The sequence below is a fragment of the Aethina tumida genome, chromosome 1 (genome assembly GCF_024364675.1).
Source record: "Aethina tumida isolate Nest 87 chromosome 1, icAetTumi1.1, whole genome shotgun sequence".
NCBI lineage: Eukaryota > Metazoa > Arthropoda > Insecta > Coleoptera > Nitidulidae > Aethina > Aethina tumida.
In genome coordinates this window covers 6226290-6247525 of record NC_065435.1, presented here as the reverse complement: position 1 = coordinate 6247525, position 21236 = coordinate 6226290, and the positions used below count along the sequence as shown (strand labels likewise).

At 25.9% G+C, this 21236-nt stretch overlaps 2 protein-coding genes across 3 annotated transcripts in view; one reads left to right on the top strand and one right to left on the bottom strand.

Moving 5' to 3' along the window:
• LOC109608351 (lachesin) overlaps nt 1-2688 on the top strand; it is a 246395-nt gene extending 243707 nt beyond the window's left edge. For both annotated transcript variants that reach the window (XM_020024773.2, XM_020024772.2), the window contains one exon: nt 424-2688. In XM_020024773.2, the coding sequence (XP_019880332.1) occupies nt 424-518 (95 nt within the window). In that variant the 3' untranslated portion in view covers nt 519-2688. The remainder of the gene's footprint in view (nt 1-423) is intronic.
• The window catches only part of LOC109608352 (uncharacterized), a 345665-nt gene that overhangs the window by 263738 nt on the left and 60691 nt on the right, over nt 1-21236 (bottom strand). The gene's annotated exons all lie outside the window — the stretch shown is intronic.

The window sequence follows — 21236 nt, the reverse complement described above, 5'->3', positions numbered from 1 at the left end:
TACAAACAGTTAGTTAAGTAGAGGTAATTGTCTAACTTTATCACATATCCAAGTTTTATCGTAAATAGGAATACCGTCGAGACGGATCGGATCCGATCCACGAGTACTTATCTATTAGCTTAGCACTTTATAATTACAGGACATTAATAAACTCGACGACAGCCAGTCTTGTCCACTTTTTTTTTTTCTTAATTGGATTGGACAAGAACTCGAAATTGGACTAACTGCAAAATGACTGGGTGCGGAAGTTTGTGAGTGAACAATAATCAAAAAAGTTGCATAAAACGTCAGCCAATTTATTTTCTAGCTTTTATATCTTGCAACAGTTTGCAGAATAGATTTTGTAGTTTAAAGTTTGAAGTGTATCTTTTTGCTGTGGCACTATATTGAATTAGGAAATATATGTGGTGTTTTTTGTTGCAGGATGTGTCAGTATGGCAAGGTGGGCACTGCCACAGTTCGCAGCTGTGATCCTACACTGTTTTTTGTCCGGTACGTTATCCTTTGCCCAGAATTAATGCGTCTCCACAAAAATTCCAGCTCAAGTCGAATATACGATTGCTCAGATTTCCTTTTCAAAAATCCTTACCGTCTTTTTCAAATTCCGTGGCAAATTAATATAAAAAACGAACAAATTTACAACAATTCACGAGTATGGACATTTATATTGTGATTTTGCATATTTTCTGTCTGGCTAGATGAAACATTGTAGATTATGTGTCAATATACTTGTATATTCGTGTTTTTTCCAATGTAAATGTCCAAAGCTTGAATGACAGTCCACATGGTTGAATAATTGAAAAACATATCATAAAAATGCCGATGTCCATATTTTTAACAAATTGGAATTTACAAGGAAACGTTTTTATCCTGAACTGAAGATCCATCAGTGTACATATCTTTCTCGATGTACATATCTTTCAAATCTTTGAATATCCATGTTTTTATTATTAAATATACAATTATTACATCATTGTATTTTTTATTATTTTTTATATACTTATATGTACAGGGTAGTTTAATGTTTTAATGCAATTTTTAATGAACAAATAACTAAATATTTTGTACGTCTGTTTCAGTTTTGTCATTTAATTTTTTCATTAAAGGATTAAAATATTTTAATTGCCCAAATTAATAGATTCGAAAAGAGTTTAATCCCAAATCCAAAAATCTGTGACATTAATTAGCAAAGCGTTAGTTTTTATATTTTAAGCCTGTGCATTTAAACTCAAATTACCCTGTGAAACTTCAAAACATGAATTATTGTTTGTATTTTTTATATAAAATAGATTTAATCAATGTGTTAGAAAATAATAAAATTAACTGCAAAAGAGCCGCAAATTTAAATAATAATTTACGTAAGAATATTAGAATTGATATTTTGTATAATCTAAAAGTCAGAGTGTAGAAAATGAATAAAAATCAAATTTTTGCGAAAAAGTTGCAAAACATTCTAATTATTTAAAAGCCTTAATTTTTATAATGCCAATTATACGTTAATAAAATCAAAATTTGTATATTTAAAAATAATTTAATGGATAATTAGTAAAAAAAAAGCAATTTTTTCTTGAAATACTATACAAGGTATTTGACGTGAACCACGAGGCACATATCTTAAATTCAAAATTGAAAAAAAAATAAATGCAAACATAATGTATATAAAAACTATAGAGTCTCCTATAATGAATGTTTTATGTGACTTTTTCCATATGTACGCATCCACACTTAAACATGAATTAAAATCGAAAATTCCATTCTCCTAATTTAATAAAAATTGTGATAATATTGTTTAATACTAAATGTAAAAAATGTAAATTAAGGTATTGGACAACGAAACTGGAAAAGTTTTTTTTTAGATATTAAGAGGTTGGATTTATCATTTGCAGAATTCAGCTTGTCGCTAAAAAAATGACTTAGTAAAAAATATATACCGTCAAATTGTACATATCTCACCGGTGGATGAACTGAATCACATTTAATCCACTAGAAATAATTTTAATATGGCGATTATTTCATCTAAATAAAAAAAATGTTAGTTCTCTATAACATATATATTTGTACATATTACATTAAAAGGGCTTATTGTAATATATATGTACTTAGCGCATAATATTTATGTTTCAATGTAAAATTATAAGATATTAATATAATTTGATGTATGTTTTCGGTTTGTAAATAATGTATTATATTTAGGTTAGCTCTGTTTTCGCTGGGATAATTTTTTTGGCCAGTACGATTCGTTTAAGTCTTCCCTTTATGATCACTATCCCAAAATCTTAAATCTTCCCCGTTTAACACACACAACCGTCAGTTTTATTTCACCCACAGTACAAGATAGTTGTATATAAAATAGGTTAATCAAACACCCAACAAAATTATCCCGATTTATTTTATATGGAAAGCAAAAAATGAAGAGGGGATATTCGTATTGTTTCAAGTGCCAAAATAGGGAGTGTAGTCCTTAACATTGATTTGACAAGCCATGATATGTCGGAGGTGTTTTATTAAAAGGATACTGCTAAATTGTTAAGTTTTAATTGTTTGGATAATGTAAGTAGTCGAAACAGTATTATCATATCGAATAAATGGTACATATTTGAAAAATAAAATGTGTCTTGGCTTGACTATTTTAAAATTAATTGTTTATCTTATTTATATTTGTCAATACAAGGTAATATAAATATAAGTTAAGAGATAATAAGGTTTTTCATTTTCTGACCCAAACACCCTGCAGGATTAAATGTAAGGACAAAGGTAAGGATCAACCCCATACAATTCATTAATACCCTTTCAATTCGGAAAATTAATTTCTAACACATTTAATGAATAATTTATATAAGATATTTGAACTGATATTTTATATAATCTAATTAATGTTAATCAAATCAAAGTGTTTTCAACCAAAAAAAAATATGGGGATTATTTCATATAAATAAAAAAAAATAATTCTCTATAACATATATATTTATACATATTACATTAAAAGGCTTTATTGTAACATATATCTATTTAGTTTCAATGAAAATTATAAAATATTAATATAATTTGATGTATGTTTTCGGTTTGTAAATGATGTATTATATTTAGGTTAGCTCTGTTTTCGCTGGGATATTTTTTTTGGCCAGTACGATTCGTTTAAGTCTTCCCTTTATGATCACTATCCCAAAATCTTAAATCTTCCCCGTTTAACACACACAACCGTCAGTTTTATTTCACCCACAGTACAAGATAGTTGTATATAAAATAGGTTAATCAAACACCCAACAAAATTATCCCGATTTATTTTATATGGAAAGCAAAAAATGAAGAGGGGATATTCGTATTGTTTCAAGTGCCAAAATAGGGAGTGTACTCTTAACATTGATTTGACAAGCCATGATATGTCGGAGGTGTTTTATTAAAAGGATACTGCTAAATTGTTAAGTTTTAATTGTTTGGATAATGTAAGTAGTCGAAACAGTATTATCATATCGAATAAATGGTACATATTTGAAAAATAAAATGTGTCTTGGCTTGACTATTTTAAAATTAATTGTTTATCTTATTTATATTTGTCAATACAAGGTAATATAAATATAAGTTAAGAGATAATAAGGTTTTTCATTTTCTGACCCAAACACCCTGCAGGATTAAATGTAAGGACAAAGGTAAGGATCAACCCCATACAATTCATTAATACCCTTTCAATTTGGAAAATTAATTTCTAACACATTTAATGAATAATTTATATAAGATATTTGAACTGATATTTTATATAATCTAATTAATGTTAATCAAATCAAAGTGTTTTCAACCAAAAAAAAAATATGGGGATTATTTCATATAAATAAAAAAAAATAATTCTCTATAACATATATATTTATACATATTACATTAAAAGGCTTTATTGTAACATATATCTATTTAGTTTCAATGAAAATTATAAGATATTAATATAATTTGATGTATGTTTTCGGTTTGTAAATAATGTATTATATTTAGGTTAGCTCTGTTTTCGCTGGGATATTTTTTTTGGCCAGTAAGATTCGTTTAAGTCTTCCCTTTATGATCACTAACCCAAAATCTTAAATCTTCCCCGTTTAACATACACAACCATCAGTTTTATTTCACCCACAGTACAAGATAGTTGTATATAAAATAGGTTAATCAAACACCCAACAAAATTATCCCAAGTTATTTTATATGGAAAGCAAAAAATGAAGAGTCGATATTCGTATTGTTTCAAGTGCCAAAATAGGGAGTGTAGTCCTTAACATTGATTTGACAAGCCATGATATGTCGGAGGTGTTTTATTAAAAGGATACTGCTAAATTGTTAAGTTTTAATTGTTTGGATAATGTAAGTAGTCGAAACAGTATTATCATATCGAATAAATGGTACATATTTGAAAAATAAAATGTGTCTTGGCTTGACTATTTTAAAATTAATTGTTTATCTTATTTATATTTGTCAATACAAGGTAATATAAATATAAGTTAAGAGATAATAAGGTTTTTCATTTTCTGACCCAAACACCCTGCAGGATTAAATGTAAGGACAAAGGTAAGGATCAACCCCATACAATTCATTAATACCTTTTCAATTTGGAAAATTAATTTCTAACACATTTAATGAATAATTTATATAAGATATTTGAACTGATATTTTATATAATCTAATTAATGTTAATCAAATCAAAGTGTTTTCAACCAAAAAAAATATGGGGATTATTTCATATAAATAAAAAAAAAATAATTCTCTATAACATATATATTTATACATATTACATTAAAAGGCTTTATTGTAACATATATCTATTTAGTTTCAATGAAAATTATAAGATATTAATATAATTTGATGTATGTTTTCGGTTTGTAAATGATGTATTATATCTAGGTTAGCTCTGTTTTCGCTGGGATAATTTTTTTGACCAGTATGATTCGTTTAAGTCTTCCCTTTATGATCACTAACCCAAAATCTTAAATCTTCCCCGTTTAACGCAACCATTAGTTTTATTTCACTCACAGTACAAGATAGTTGTATATAAAATAGGTTAATCAAACACCCAACAAAATTATCCCGATTTATTTTATATGGAAAGCAAAAAATGAAGAGGGGATATTCGTATTGTTTCAAGTGCCAAAATAGGGAGTGTAGTCCTTAACATTGATTTGACAAGCCATGATATGTCGGAGGTGTTTTATTAAAAAGGATACTGCTAAATTGTTAAGTTTTAATTGTTTGGATAATGTAAATAGTCGAAACAGTATTATCATATCGAATAAATGGTACATACTTGAAAAATAAAATGTGTCTTGGCTTGACTATTTTTTTAATTAATTGTTTATCTTATTTATATTTGTCAATACAAAGTAATATAAATATAAGTTAAGAGATAATAAAGTTTTTCATTTTCTGACCCAAACACCCTGCAGGATTAAATGTAAGGACAAAGGTAAGGATCAACCCCATACAATTCATTAATACGTTTTCAATTTGGAAAATTAATTTCTAACACATTTAATGAATAATTTATAAAAGATATTTGAACTGATATTTTATATAATCTAAATAATGTTAATCAAATCAAAGTGTTTTCAACCAAAAAAAAATATGGGGATTATTTCATCTAAATAAAAAAAAAAATAATTCTCTGTAACATATATATTTGTACATATTACATTAAAAGGCTTTATTGTAACATATACCTACTTAGTTTCAATGAAAATTATAAGATATTAATATAATTTGATGTATGTTTTCAGTTTGTAAATGTTATATTATATTTAGGTTAGCTCTGTTTTCGCTGGGATAATTTTTTTGACCAGTACGATTCGTTTAAGTCTTCCCTTTATGATCACTAACCCAAAATCTTAAATCTTCCCCGTTTAACACACACAAACGTCAGTTTTATTTCACCCACAGTACAAGATAGTTGTATATCAAATAGGTTAATCAAACACCCAACAAAATTATCCCGATTTATTTTATATGGAAAGCAAAAAATGAAGAGGGGATATTCGTATTGTTTCAAGTGCCAAAATAGGGAGTGTAGTCCTTAACATTGATTTGACAAGCCATGATATGTCGGAGGTGTTTTATTAAAAAGGATACTGCTAAATTGTTAAGTTTTAATTGTTTGGATAATGTAAATAGTCGAAACAGTATTATCATATCGAATAAATGGTACATACTTGAAAAATAAAATGTGTCTTGGCTTGACTATTTTTTTAATTAATTGTTTATCTTATTTATATTTGTCAATACAAAGTAATATAAATATAAGTTAAGAGATAATAAAGTTTTTCATTTTCTGACCCAAACACCCTACAGGATTAAATGTAAGGACAAAGGTAAGGATCAACCACATACAATCCATTAATACATGTTTTCAATTTGGAAAATTAATTTGTAGGGAACTCGACTGTGTGTATAATTATGACCGCAAATTTGCAAATAGATATTATTCAATCATTATCATAACTAATTATATAACAATGAATTAATTAATTATAATGCCGAACTAAATAGAGATCTGCAGTTTATCGGCACAACAGAGAGGAACACAAACGCATATGTGATTAGTTTATTTTAAAGATTGCTGCGGGGAAATTAATATTACTTATATTCCTTTGCATAATCCAATGTCTTCGAATTAAGTTTTATTTTATTTACATAATTTAGATTTCACGCTGTCACAGATTATCAAATCAGCGAAACTTTTCTCATTACAATGACTCGATTCCGGCTTGTATGTTTCATTTAGAGAATTACTCCTGGCTTAAGACGATAATCTTGCGGATGTTTTATATCCGGATAAATTTTAATATTCGTTTGCTTATTTGGTTTTCGACCCAATATTGCAAATGGATAAAACTAATTTATTAAATGATTAAAATTAGGGGACTATTGAAACACTCAAAAAAAGAAAAAATTTCGAATCAGATTATGGAAATATGATTTGAAAGTGTGGGGGGTGTATTCCGATGAATAATAGAGGCTTGTTTGAAATATTGATTGAAGAAATGAATTTGAAATGCACGATTACATTTATAACGGGTTTGGTATTAAACCCTTCGCCTGAAAATTGAGCAAAAATAAACACATAAATAATTCATTGGCCTGTTTTAAAATCTTATAAGAGAAAATATTTTTTGGTTAATAGAGGGTATAATAACAATGAACAACGAATTTAAATTACTATTAGAAGCTCAAAAATTCTTAACCAGTTAAACCGATGGCGGTGGAATGCTTTTTCCAACAAATCGAATTTGTTTGATTGATATTTATGTGTATTTAAAACATTTCACTGACCTAACATTACATGGTAAATTTAAAATCTCTGTCTGCAACTGGATATTGCGGAACGTATTTACAATTCCACCGGTTTGTGCCAACTAACCAATTTCCAATTGGTAGCTGTGGTTTAACAAATTTGAATTTTTAACAAAGAAATTTTATTCGATGATTTAATTCCAAAATTTAAACGTTTGTTCCAAAACTATTGCTCGATTTATAATAAAAATCAGACCGATTATATTCATTTTATATGTTTAATTCAATTTATTATTGGCATTTAATTGCTTGCGTTATCAACAATTTTATATGGGTTGCACGTTATCTTCACTGAAAGGAGTATTATTTATGATAAGAAGCTATTCAAGTGCGGCAATCTAAATAATATACTACTTTATATGGATTGTCGTATCACCAAAGTATTATAAACCCCTACTCCACACAAAACTACCCATAAAAATAAAATTCTTGATACTTTTGTCACATAATTTACATGATATAAGATTTTTATATCTGTTTTATTGTTAATGTATTTCGTACTTATGCAGTAACACTTAAACTAATATTGCTTTTTGATAAGGCATTATAAACTTCATTTTACTGATTATTATTTAAAAAAACATTTTTTTAACTTGAATTACCATTATTAAAGTCTAAGTAAAATCATTCGGGATTTTCTACGTAATTATGATGTTAAAACAAAACAATAAAACACTTGTTTAAATGTAATTGGACTGAGATATTAAATAAAATAGAGCTTGGAAAAATAATGCCATCATGTTTAAGTGAGGAATAATGCATAATAAACAAAGGATTGTTTACTTGAAGTTTCTATTTTATTCACAACTAATTAAGTTAATTTACTGAATATTAATTTTTATCAGAAAACGACCAAGTTGCCATAACATTGTGAATGCAATAAAGATAACAAACAAATAAAAGGAGATACAACAATAGATTAAGTTTAATATTAAAAGTATGAAAATAAGTTAAACACAACAAATATGTCCATAATTTACAATGTTTATGAAGTTTAATAGAATTTTTCTAGCTTCAATTAAGTGATAAATTCCACAATTATTAGCATAAATTTCTAAAACTTCTATTACTGGATAATATTTAAGGAAATTAACTCTTCTGAATGAATTTTGTAATAAAATAATAATAAACTTCGGGGAAACTAAACGAATCATCTGGAAACAAAGTGTCTAGTTTTGTGTGTGGTTCGCATAAACTTTGTGGGTTATACGACCTTATTTGTGGTTATATTAGAATTTATTATAATGATGTTCATTGGAGAATGAAGAGAAAATATTAAAAGTACACTAGTTTTAAATTTATTAGTTTATTGAGTACATTTACAAATATAAAATTTTGTAACAAAGTATTGTTTTATTGAAGTTTATATTTTATTTACAACTAATTAAGTTAATTTACTGAATATTAATATTTATCGAAGATCGACCAAGTTGTTGTAATATTGAGAATCCAATAAAGAAAACAAACAAATAAGTGGAGATGGAATGAAAAGAAGCTACAAAAATAGCTTAAGTTTAATGTATAAAAGTCTGAAAATTAGTTTTAACTAATGTTGTATTTATACAACAAATATGTCCATGATTTACAATGCTTATGCAGTTTAATAGGACTTTTCTAAGCTGAATTAAGAGATAAATTCCACAAATATTAGCATAAATTTCTAAAACTTTTATTGCTGGATAATATTCAGGAAAATTAACACTTCTGAATGAATTTTGTAATAAAATAATAATAAACTTTGGGAAAACAAAACGAATCATCTGAAAACAAAGTGTCTAGTTTAGTGTGTAGCTTGCATAAACTTTGTGGGTTATATGAGCCTATTTGTGGTTATATTAGAATTTATTATAATGATGTTCATTGCAAAATGAAGAGAAAATATTATAATATTATCTTGGTTTAATTTTAATCAGGGTGGTTTAATCGAAAAATTAATACTAAAATAAATAATAGGAGAAAACTTTCGATTAAGTTTAATGTAATAATGAAACAACTATTAATAAACTAAACTAACCAACAGGAAATAAAGAATCGAGTTTAGTGACTTGTATAAACTTTATATGTAATTATCATAATTATTTTCTTAAGAAATAAGCAGAATATTATCATGAAATAATATATATATATATATTATCGTTAATAAATTTTAAAAATAAAAACTGAAAATATAAATAAAACAGTATTAAGCATAATACTTGAAAGATTAAAGCCCCTAAGCCCCTATAATTAAAACGTCATTCGGACTAAACAGTTAATTCTCAACAATGATTTTCCACACATCCACAATAAGTTACATTATTTATTAAACTAGACTCTACTGAATGAAATTAATGTTTCACTAAACATTAAGCTCGTATTTTAATTGAGAATTTTATAGCTAAAATAAACAAATATCAAAGTAGATAGATTGAGTTTAATCTATAAAAATCTGAAAATAAATTTATCTCACAAATAAGTACGAAAAAATACGTTTATTATAGAGTAAAGAGATATTAAACATTGAAATATTATCCCGGTTTAATTTTAATCATAGTTTAAAAATATGAAAATTAGTTGCTAGAAAAATGAAAGCTTTTTTGAGATTTACTACTTTATTACCCATATTATACACAATTATAAAGTTAAGGCGAGATAATAAAATCTTATCTTTTGCTTAAATTTAATTAAGCTTTAAGAAAAGAAATACCAAGTAAAATAGTATCTTGAAGAACGCTTGGCAAAATAACGTCATTCAGAATAAACAGTTAATCCTCAATGACTTTTTTTTGATGCTCCTGTTTCATCCACAATAAATTGCAAATTAACGTTGCCGCCTCTCTGGATATTAATGTTTAACAAGAAATTCTAAACAATTGATTAAGTTTATTGTATACATACAATGGTGGGCAAAGAAATGGTACAAAATTTGAAATTAAACATTTTGGATTTTATTCAAATTTTGTCCAGGCGGTGTAAAAAATATATTTCAACATTATAACGTTTTTTGGAACTTTTCCATTCCAGAAAAACTAATTAACAAGAAAAGTCTAAATATGACTAACGTTGTTAAAATATTAAAATGCTCCAGAAAAATGATTTACAATGTTATTTACAAATATATAACAACATCTACGATTGAAAATATAATAAAAAACAACTCTTTATGGGCAGACAAATTAGAAGACTCAGAAAAAGAAATTTTTCTTGCCTTCTAGGTGAATAAAAATGAACGTCGACTGAATGAACAAAACTTGTAAGTATGTATTTCAGTAAAGAAACCATTGGTATCAAAAAAGAATATTCGAACAAGACTAAAATTTGCCCAAAAAATATATTAATTATCCTCTATAATTTTGGCGAAGAGTACTTCGGACTATAATCGAATAGGATCACGATGATCGTCCTCCAAATAAAAGTTTGGACCCTCGATACACTACAAAAACTTTGAAACACCCAATACCGAAAAGTACAGAAAATTGGCGTAGGTCTAAATTTTGTATACAAATGGTGGATGCGCTTATAATGTCCAAAATTGGTGGATGCGCCATTATTAAAAAAATACTCAGTGACGCACCCTTATGTGGACAAGAAATTGATGAAATTTGACTATTGGATCTACAATGGTCGCCGGAAAAATAGTACAAAATATAAAACTAAACTTAAACTAAGATATTTCATTAAAGAATTTGATCTAAATTTTGGCTGGACAAAGAAATACCACATTCAAATAAATATATTTACGTTTTGTGCCATTATTCATCACAAATCTTAATTGTGGGATTTGTATTATCGAATAACTCGATTGGCTAAAGCAAAGTCGGGATCTAAATCCAATTGAAAACTTATGAAACGACAAGTAGACCCGATTAAAAAACCAAAAACCATCAAATTTAAATGACTTGTGATTACTAATTGAAGAGTCGTGGAATTTAATTTCAAACAACCGTTGCCAATATCTCTTTGAATCTATGTCTCGTCGTTTACAGAAGGTTATAACAAGAAAATATGTATGCATTAATGTATTGTTTAAGATTTAATTCAAGTAGAAACTTTGATTTAGGTACAAAATAAATAATTTTAGATATAATATAGTGTAAGTATTTTAAATAAAATATGAAACAGTAACATGTACAATTCCTCCGGCCACCACCGCAAATAAAAATAGATTAAACAACATCAATTCCAAAACAATCCGCATAACTTGGTAAAACTTGTGGGACACGTAATATTAAAAATAAAATAATCATAAACTCCAGGCAAAGCAAAACGAATTATCTGGACACAAAGTATCTAGTTTAGGATGTAGCCGGTATAAGTTTAAAAGCTTATACAAACTTTATATGTGGTTATATTAAAATTTATTATAATCACATTTAGAGAAACCCGAGAAATGTTTCATTACATAACGTATATAACTGTGAATTTAAGAAGAAATAATAAAGTATTATTTTGGTTTAAATTATAAAGCACAATTTAAAAGAAAATAAGAATTTTAATTACTGGAGATTGTTAAAATTGTAAAAAATAATAAACTTGTTCAGATTGTGGGGTACAAGACGTTGTAACAAAAACAACAAATTGGAGCCAAACCAAAATTTTAATTATATTAAATTTATAAAATATGTGTTTTATTAAAAATAATTGGATAATTTATTAAATTTATTAGTAATTAAAACAAAAGAGGGTGAGGGCAAGCTGATATAAAAATTGATTAATGAGAAGTGTGGAAGCTAAAGTGATTAGTGCTTAAAAATGAATAGGAGTATTAGATGAGACAGGGTGTTTTATGTAATATGCGATGAGCAGCGTCACGAAGAATAAAGGGCATGTGATCGAACAAAACCGTCCCATGTTACGCTTTATTATAATTTGCGAGCAATTAATTGTTTCGAGCAAATAATGAATGTATTGGCATGTCGTCAATATGATAACATGCAGGTTTCACAGGCATTGTTAGTGAATGGGTTCGTTAATGTTAACGTACGAAGCCAAACAACAATCGACCTTTCGCATGGCTCACTAATGTCATAAAACGGACCATTTTAAGTGTCCAATCTTGACATACCCATGTAAAATGTGGTATTTTGTCACGAGCGCTCCAAAACCAAACTTGCATACTATGCCATAAACTACGATTCCTCCTAGTTGAATTACAAACGCAATTTTCGATATTTCATACATCCAGATCTCCCTGTTCGCGTAATGGCGTAAAAACTCACCATAACTCCCATAAATCAGCTGCGCAAAAACTCGAAAATAATATATTTCATTTATACCCGGAGCCGACTTCAACATTCAATAAACACCAGACATGCACAATTTTAAATCATTCCGTGCTGCACTTTTTCACTACAGAAGTACAACATAGGTAATTATTTTTTATCCTTTGTCTTGTTTAATATTCCATGCATTTAATTTTAGTCGCTCACTGTATTAGTCCTTTTACGGCAGCAAATTAATTTGGATCCTGGATTATAATAAATTGAAGATTAACTACGTCTTTAGATATACTCCTTGTTTACTTACTGCAGTATTATTAAGCCTTTCACGTTTTATACTATTAAATTTGATATTCAAACTTTATTTAGGCCCTGATTAAACTAAAACAAAAATAGCACATCATTATTTATGCTACTAAAACTAACTCGTACTGATACTCTCTAGAAAACTTTAAAATAACCATCAAATATATTTTATTTTCATCATTACACAGTAGTATCAGGTGGTTTAAATACTTTTCGTTCATTTTTGAAAATTGTTCCATTTAGATAAAACCAACACACTCAGCAAATCAGATTAAAATTCACATTGAAGGATTGGGGCCCCATACTATTTCATGAAATGTAACATTTTTTTTATATTATGTACCTAAATAAATAAGCGGATTTCAAGTTTATACATTATGTTGCAAGTTATTTTGTATCTGGGTCTGTTGATAATTGTGAGGGGCTTGAAGTGACTTAACTTTTAGAAATTATAAATTTAAACATGTAAACATTTACGTTTAATTTTAGTTTTGGTTCCTGAAAATCTTGGCAAATAAATTATTGTAATTTGTTGCCAACAGCTAAAAATATCTGTGGCTTTAAAAATTATTTGTTTTAACCCTGAGGTTAAATTAGGTACTCAGTAAATTTTAATACTTAAAGAGTAATATTTTTGTTATCCACAGTATGAGACAAAAATATTCATAAATCTTGCTTAGTTTTAATTACTGTATCTTTATCATTTAAAAATATTAATATTGTGTATAAAAATATTTAATTTAAAATTAATTTCATGACTTTCATGTAATTTTTACAAATATTTTTCAAAAACAACAGTAATAAAATGATTTTTTCATAACTTTCATGTAATTATTACAAAAGTTATTCATAAAAAATAACAATAAAATGATTTTTTCATTACTTACATGTATTTATTACAAAAGCTTTTCATAAAAATAGAAATAAAATGATTTTTTCATCTAATTTTATAAATGTTTTTCATAAAAATTGTAACAAAATGATTTTTTAAATAATTAGATTGTCTGTCTAGATGTCTATATACCTATTTTTAGTTGCTTAAATATAAATTTGAAAAATGTTTAACTTAAAAGACTTGTTAAAGATAACTACAGTGTTAAGTTTACACTACTGACTTAAATAAGGACAATAATCAACATAATAAAATTCACTACATTATAGTAATTTATCTTTATTAAAAATTAATGTTACTAAAAAATAATATTTAACCCAACAAACATTAGTTTTATCCACAGCTAAAACAAACATTTTTATATAAAAACCCAAAACAATATAAATTTACGTATTCAATTTTTTATGTCACTAAGTATATATTCCAGACTTAAATTGTTAAATTTTAATACTTAATTAAGAGTAATAGTTTTCAGGTTCTTTCTCCGCTGTAGGAGATAAAAATCGTCATAAACCTTCACAGTTCTAAGCACTGTATCTTTGTCATTTAAATGTTTGTAATATTGTGCATTAAAGAATATTTAATTTAAAAATTATTTTGCTTAATGTACTTTTTAATGATACCCAATCCTTTACAGATCTACTCATATACGAACATTTTAATTACTTTTCATTTTCAAGGGTATGAAATATTTCGAAAAATAATACATATAAGTTTCTTAAAAAATAAGGAATTGTTGACATTAATTTTAAGAGTTTTTTGATATATTATTAGAATTTATAATTTATTTTTATCAAAACTTTTTCTCTTAATTAGAATATGTACAAATATTCCTGACTAATGTAAAAATGGTTTTCAAAAAAAAAATAGCAATAAAATATATATTTTAATAATTGTTTTAAATGTTTTCATGTTAAATGTTTTTCATCAAAAAGTAATAAAAATAGAAAATGTACTTTAATTTCTGTCACTCCTTTTTAAAATACAAACACTTTCATTAAGATAATGTAGCTGTAAAATATAATATTTATAAGATTCTTTTGTGAAATTAGTTTTAAAAGTTAATAGTGTGCTAAATTAAAATTTTATTTAGTATAGTATTTTTATTAATTTATAAGAAACAAAAAAAGAAAAGTGTCTGCCTAAATATCTATATCAATTTATTAACTATAAATTTAAATTATTGACTTGACTTGTTAATGACAACGACAATTTTAAGATTTTCATTTTTCACTGCAATTAAATTTATGTTATCATTAAAAATTGTAACTCAAAGTGTTTAAAATAATAATATTTAATCTAGTAAAAATTAATTGTAATTGAAAATATTTAATTATTTATTATGTTGTTTAAAACTGTATTATTATATTAAATTATGAATTTATCGCGTGTTTTTTAACAACTAAAACACACATTTTTACAGAATAAGGAGTTTTAAACTATATAGTGAGTAAATTTTAATATTTAATTAAGAGTAATAATTTTCATGTTCTTTCTCAACAGTGTGAGATAAAAATCACCATAAAACTATAGTTTTAAGCACTGTTTCTTTGTTATTTAAGTTTTTATAATATACGTTAAAAAATATTTTTTATTTAATGTACTTTTTAATTAAATCCAATTCGGTACTTCTTCAAAGTGTCTTTTTCAATACAATTAATTACTATATAGTTTAAAACAGTATTATTATAATAAATTATGAATTTCACACTTTTTAACAACTAAAAATATATTTTTACAGAATAGGAATATTTTTATATAGAGCAGTTTTAAATTGTATACTGAGTAAATTTAAATACTTAATTAAGAGTAATACTTTTCATGTTCTTTCTCCACAGTATGAGATAAAAATCGTCATAAAGCTTACTTTTTAATCACAGTTTCTTTGACATTTAAATATGTAATATTGTTCCATATAATTTTAAAATTATTTTGTTTAATTAACTTTTAATCTCCAATCCTTTCGTCTATGCTCATACAAGAAAATTTTAAATAATATTCACTAAAAAGATATAATATACATATTCTTCCAGCAAAAATAAAGCATTATTTTAATTTTACTTATTTAGATTTAAGGTTCGACATATTTTTAAAATTTCTAAATTATTCAACAAAAAATTGTAAAAATATAAAACCAGTTTTTAATACGAATACGAATTTAATTTCATTTTCATATGATATAATAGTAACATATTTTTTTAAACTAATGTTTTTATTTTTATTTAAATTTTTTACTTATTTTTTTTTTTTTTTTAATTAAATGATATAGTTATTTTATTTAATTTTCAGATAAAATACATCATTAACAATATTTAAATGATTATTTTCATTAAAAAGTAATGGAAATTGTACCATCACAACTTTAAACAAAATACTTTAATTTATAAATTTGTTTCTGGCATGGTCTTGAAAATATAATGTTCGTTAAATTAAAACTTAAAACTTTGAAAGCCCATTAGTAATATTATTTCTTAAATATAAATTTAATTAAATTTTGATAGGAAAAACTTATTGCTGGTCCAAAACAAACAAAAATTGCCAGTAGGAACTTAATATAAAAAAATCATAATAATATTCACTGTATTAATTAATAATACTTATTAAAATCAAATTAAAAAATAAAATTTAACATTGCAAAATTAGTTTTAATTGAGTATATCTTTTTAAACACATCACTAAGGTTTAAAAACAATAAATTATGAATTTATTGCGTGTTTTTTAACAACTTAAACAACATATATTTTTACAGGATGGGAAAATATAAACGAGGTGTATTTCATAAAATGAGAATACGCTGAAAATTGAAATAAACATTTTATTTGATTTTCTTTGTCGCTCTTTACTGCTTCTTGCCACTTAGGTGTAGTATTTATTTTATAAGAAACCGCCTACACGGTATTAAATAAATCCAATCTTTTGTAAAATTCAGTTGTTTTTAAATTTAACGTGCGGCCATTAAAGTGAATAATTGAACGGGTTCACAGTGGCCGCCAAATGTGTATAATAAATAAATTCAAAGAAATGGTCATAATGTACATTCGATGTAATAGGATGGAGTTTTGGCAATATATTTCTGTTGGACGTTTTTCCGTTAATATTAATACGGTAAAGTATATTAAAATGAACAAATTGGTAAAGGAGGCTGGGAATGTTATACGTGAATGCAGTGCAATAAAATACAACGTTGTATCTCCACAGAAGTCGTCGCAATTTCTGCAAAACGTTCACGGAATATGTGAAAGAAGTATTATAGCTTCTCTAAACGTATATTCGTTTCGTTAGTATATGTCTCCCAAACATATACCTCTGGAAACTGAGCACCACCGTTTCCAACCTCTATCTGCTCCTTTCCTCCGCACACATACACAAACACACACACCCTCACACAGACACACACACACACACACCCATACTTACTCTCTACGAGCACAACCGCTGCTGCGGTGAAAATAAAATTGTCTCACAGATTTTCCAACCATTTTTTATGGCAAATTTGTTTTAACCTCCGTGTGGCCCACGCCAATTGAACAAATCGGTATGACTTTTCTCATTAATTGGCTTGGTTTGTTGCCGTAATGCTTTTCGATTCCAATATCGGTTTGGTAAATCGTAAATCGATCTAAGGAGACAAAGAGGTAAATATTTTGATTTGGAACACGAAACTTTCAGACTCCTTTCTCAGCAGAGTCCGTGACTCATTCGTTTTATTAAACGTAAGAAACTTTTTTTGTATTTATAGTATTCTCACTATTTGTTGTTTCTTTAAAGTAAGTTATTTATTTTTGGTTTATAATATTATTACATTCCTAGAACAAAATATATTAAAATATATTCAAAATTTTAAGGAAACAGAAATATTCAGATAATAATTTAAAAGGACTATATGTTTTATTAAAATGAATAAATTTAAATATCAAAAAATAAGTAATAAAATTGAATTATTTCAATGCGATTTGCACTACACTTTCGAAATGTTATAATTTTATAAGACTTAAAGAGAAATTTTTTAGGTAGTGGGAACAACAATTTAATATTTTTAAAATAAATGTTGGTTTTTAAAACGTATTTTAATATTTCAAAAAATATAGAAATTTATTAATTACTATTTATGTAATTGTGTCATATTTATTATACTATTTAAAGCATAGTCAAAAATTATTCATTACAGTGAATTATTTGATATTACTAAACCTTTCCCACAATAAGAACTTTTATTAAAAGCGTTAAGATAAGTTGGCATAAACTGAAAATTATTTACAATATATATTACAAAATATTACACAAATAATAAAAGCAGGTGGTTTTAATTTAAAAAAAAAAACTGAATCACTTGAGATAAAAAACAAAGCTTATATATTTCTCCTATTTTTACAAATAAACGTAGATCCTTTTATAATTTTATTAGTAAAAAGGTATATCACACCATTATTTTTTAAACATTTCAAAAAATGAAGGAATTTAATTATTAGTATAATTGTTTTATATTTATTATATTATTTAGTGTGTAATGAAAAATTATTCATTACAGTGAGAAATTTTGTGCAAAATATTACTAAACCTTTTCCACGATAAAATATTTTATTAAAAGCTTTGAGTCAAGTTGGTATAAACTGAAAATTATTTATATATTACAAAATATTACAAAAATAATAAAAGCATATGTTTTTAATTAAAAAAACTGAATTACTTGAGACAGAATACAAAGCTTAAATATTTCTGAAGAAAAATTTCACATTTTTACAATCTTATTAGTTAAAAATTTATATCACAGCTTTATTTTTTAAATATTTCAAAAAATGTGGGAATTTATTTAATTATTATTTATTTAACTGTGTTATATTTATTATATTATTTAGTGTGTATAGAAAAATTATTCATTACAGTGAACAATTTTGTGAAAAATATTACTAAACCTTTTCCACGATAAAATATTTTATTAAAAGCTTTGATTCAAGTTAGCATAAACTGAAAATTGTTTATATATTATAAAATATTACACAAATAATAAAAGCATATGTTTTTAATTAAAAGAAACTGAATCACTTGAGATAGAAAACAAAGCTTAAAAATTTCTGAAGAAAACTTTCACATTTTTACAATTAAACATTATAATTTTATTAGTTAAAAATTTATATCACAGCATTATTTTTTAAATATTTCAAAAAAATGTGTAAATTTATTTAATTTTTATTTATTTAACTGTGTTATATTTATTATATTATTTAGTGTGTACTGAAAAATTATTCATTACAGTGAGCAATTTTGTAAAAAATATTACTAAACCTTTTCCACGATATGATATTTTATTAAAAGCTTTGATTCAAGTTGGCATAAACTGAAAATTATTTACATATTACAAAATATTACACAAATAATAAAAGCATATATTTTTAATTAAAAAAACTGAATCACTTGAGATAAAAAATAAAGTTTAAATATTTTTTCAAATAAACGTAGGTTTTTCTATAATTTCATTAGTGAAACATTTATAACAGACCATTATTTTTTATACTATTTAATATTACACATACTAAAAAGTGATTAATTATAGTAAATATTTTTTATGAAAAATGAATGAAAGTGGAAAGGAAATAAAATCAAAATATAAAATATGTATTGTTTAAAATACTGTGCAAGATTTAAGTTAATAGAAATAGAAAAATATTTATGAAATGTGTAATGAAAGATGAGTTTACTGTAAGTATATAAATATTAATTATCATGAATCTAATCAAAAAACCATAGTAAGTTTAATTATGTTTTAAAAACAACAGAACGCAAACGCAATTAAAGAGATAAAAAATAGAAGACCAATATTTTGTATTCATATTTTTAGAAATCAACACATATTGTTACATAATTATATTTATGTCAAAATTTGATCATTAATCAGCATTATTGTACCAAAACAAATTATGTTATGCTTTTAAAAACATGAAGCCGATTTATTGTAAAAATTTACTAAAAATTGTAACAGTGATATATCCGTAATTTTTTTATTTGTTTGAAAAATATTTATTATAATAATTATTATAATTAAGTTTAAGACCAGTATCATAAAAATCAGTTTATTATACGGGCATATTTATGTCAAGGGACAAAATAGGAAAAGGTAAAACAATAGAAACATCGATCAAGGGTTAATTTGATTGGGTATTTAAAGATGGTCGGTAGATGAAGGCATCAGATAAGAATAGTATCTGAGGTTGAAGTGCAATTTTCTACAATCTTTGGTTAAACGCTCAAGTCTGCATTGGATACGTAAGTAGAACGGATAGAGGCGATTTTCCTTGTTGCCTTCAACCCTCAAATAATATCTCATGAAACAGTCGACCATTTCCTTCACTGCCTTCCCCAGGTTTCCGATTCATACTTAGGGACGATTTGGTCTCGCGTAAAAACCAAAAACCAGTCAATAGCCCGCTAAGAAATCTACAAACATACATCTTATATACTAGCTATAATCGTAAAACGCAACAACGAAAAAATCACAACGAATAAAAGCAAAACTAAGTATCCCGACCACACCACAATCATTTCCTCGGTATCGACGTTCCGTATTCACCCCCTAATCTAATATTAAATCACACACACATCATTTATTTAAATACACATTTACAGAGACTTTTATATCACAAATAATAGACGGATTAATGTTTGAACTTGAATTCTCCAATTGTCGTTAACTATTAAAATATTCAATCACGTGAAATTCAACTAATTTGAATTTGGAGTGTTTTAATCTCTCGTATAATTGAATAATCGAACCAAGTTTATTAGCTGCATCAACGTTTTTTTAATATATTTATGATTTTTGGTAATTTATTTACATTTAAAATGCAGATGACGCGTACTATAAAATAAAATAAATTAATCTTTAATTAAAAAATCATAATGCAAATGCCATATTGAATGACATCTACATAATGTTTAATCTATAATCTGTTTCAGGTTGATTTAAATCTGCTATTGAAATATTTCCAATTAAATTTATCAAACAATGGACCTGGTCCACAAATCAATTACAGAAATAAAAATTAATTTCGATAATAAACCGAAGATTAATTATCCACCACGGATTTAAAAAAAAAAAACATGTCCATTCTCTCATCACTGAGGGACCGAAGACGCACTTCTCCCGCATCCGAACGGCACTGTCGGTAACTTATAACTGGAACGGGGAGGTCTGAGCAACCCGATGAATTTTTTACAAACACCAAATTGCATATTAAGTATTGATGTGATTTTGGGGAACATTGACGGTTGGCCGACGCCAGCCACTGTTTACAACACCGACTACTCAACCTGAACACGTGATTGGTCCACCATCTAACCGATCGCCACTTATATTTGATCGCCAGTGGTGTCCCGGATTTATTGGCGGACCGGAAAGTGATGCCGCTTCCTTGAATTAAATTCAAATATAATGTCAATAATTTGAACACTCTCGTTATCAGCAACCTTTTTTGTTATCTAGGGTGTAAATTTTCAACCCCTGGCGGATAAAAATCAGTTGGTTTTGGAGG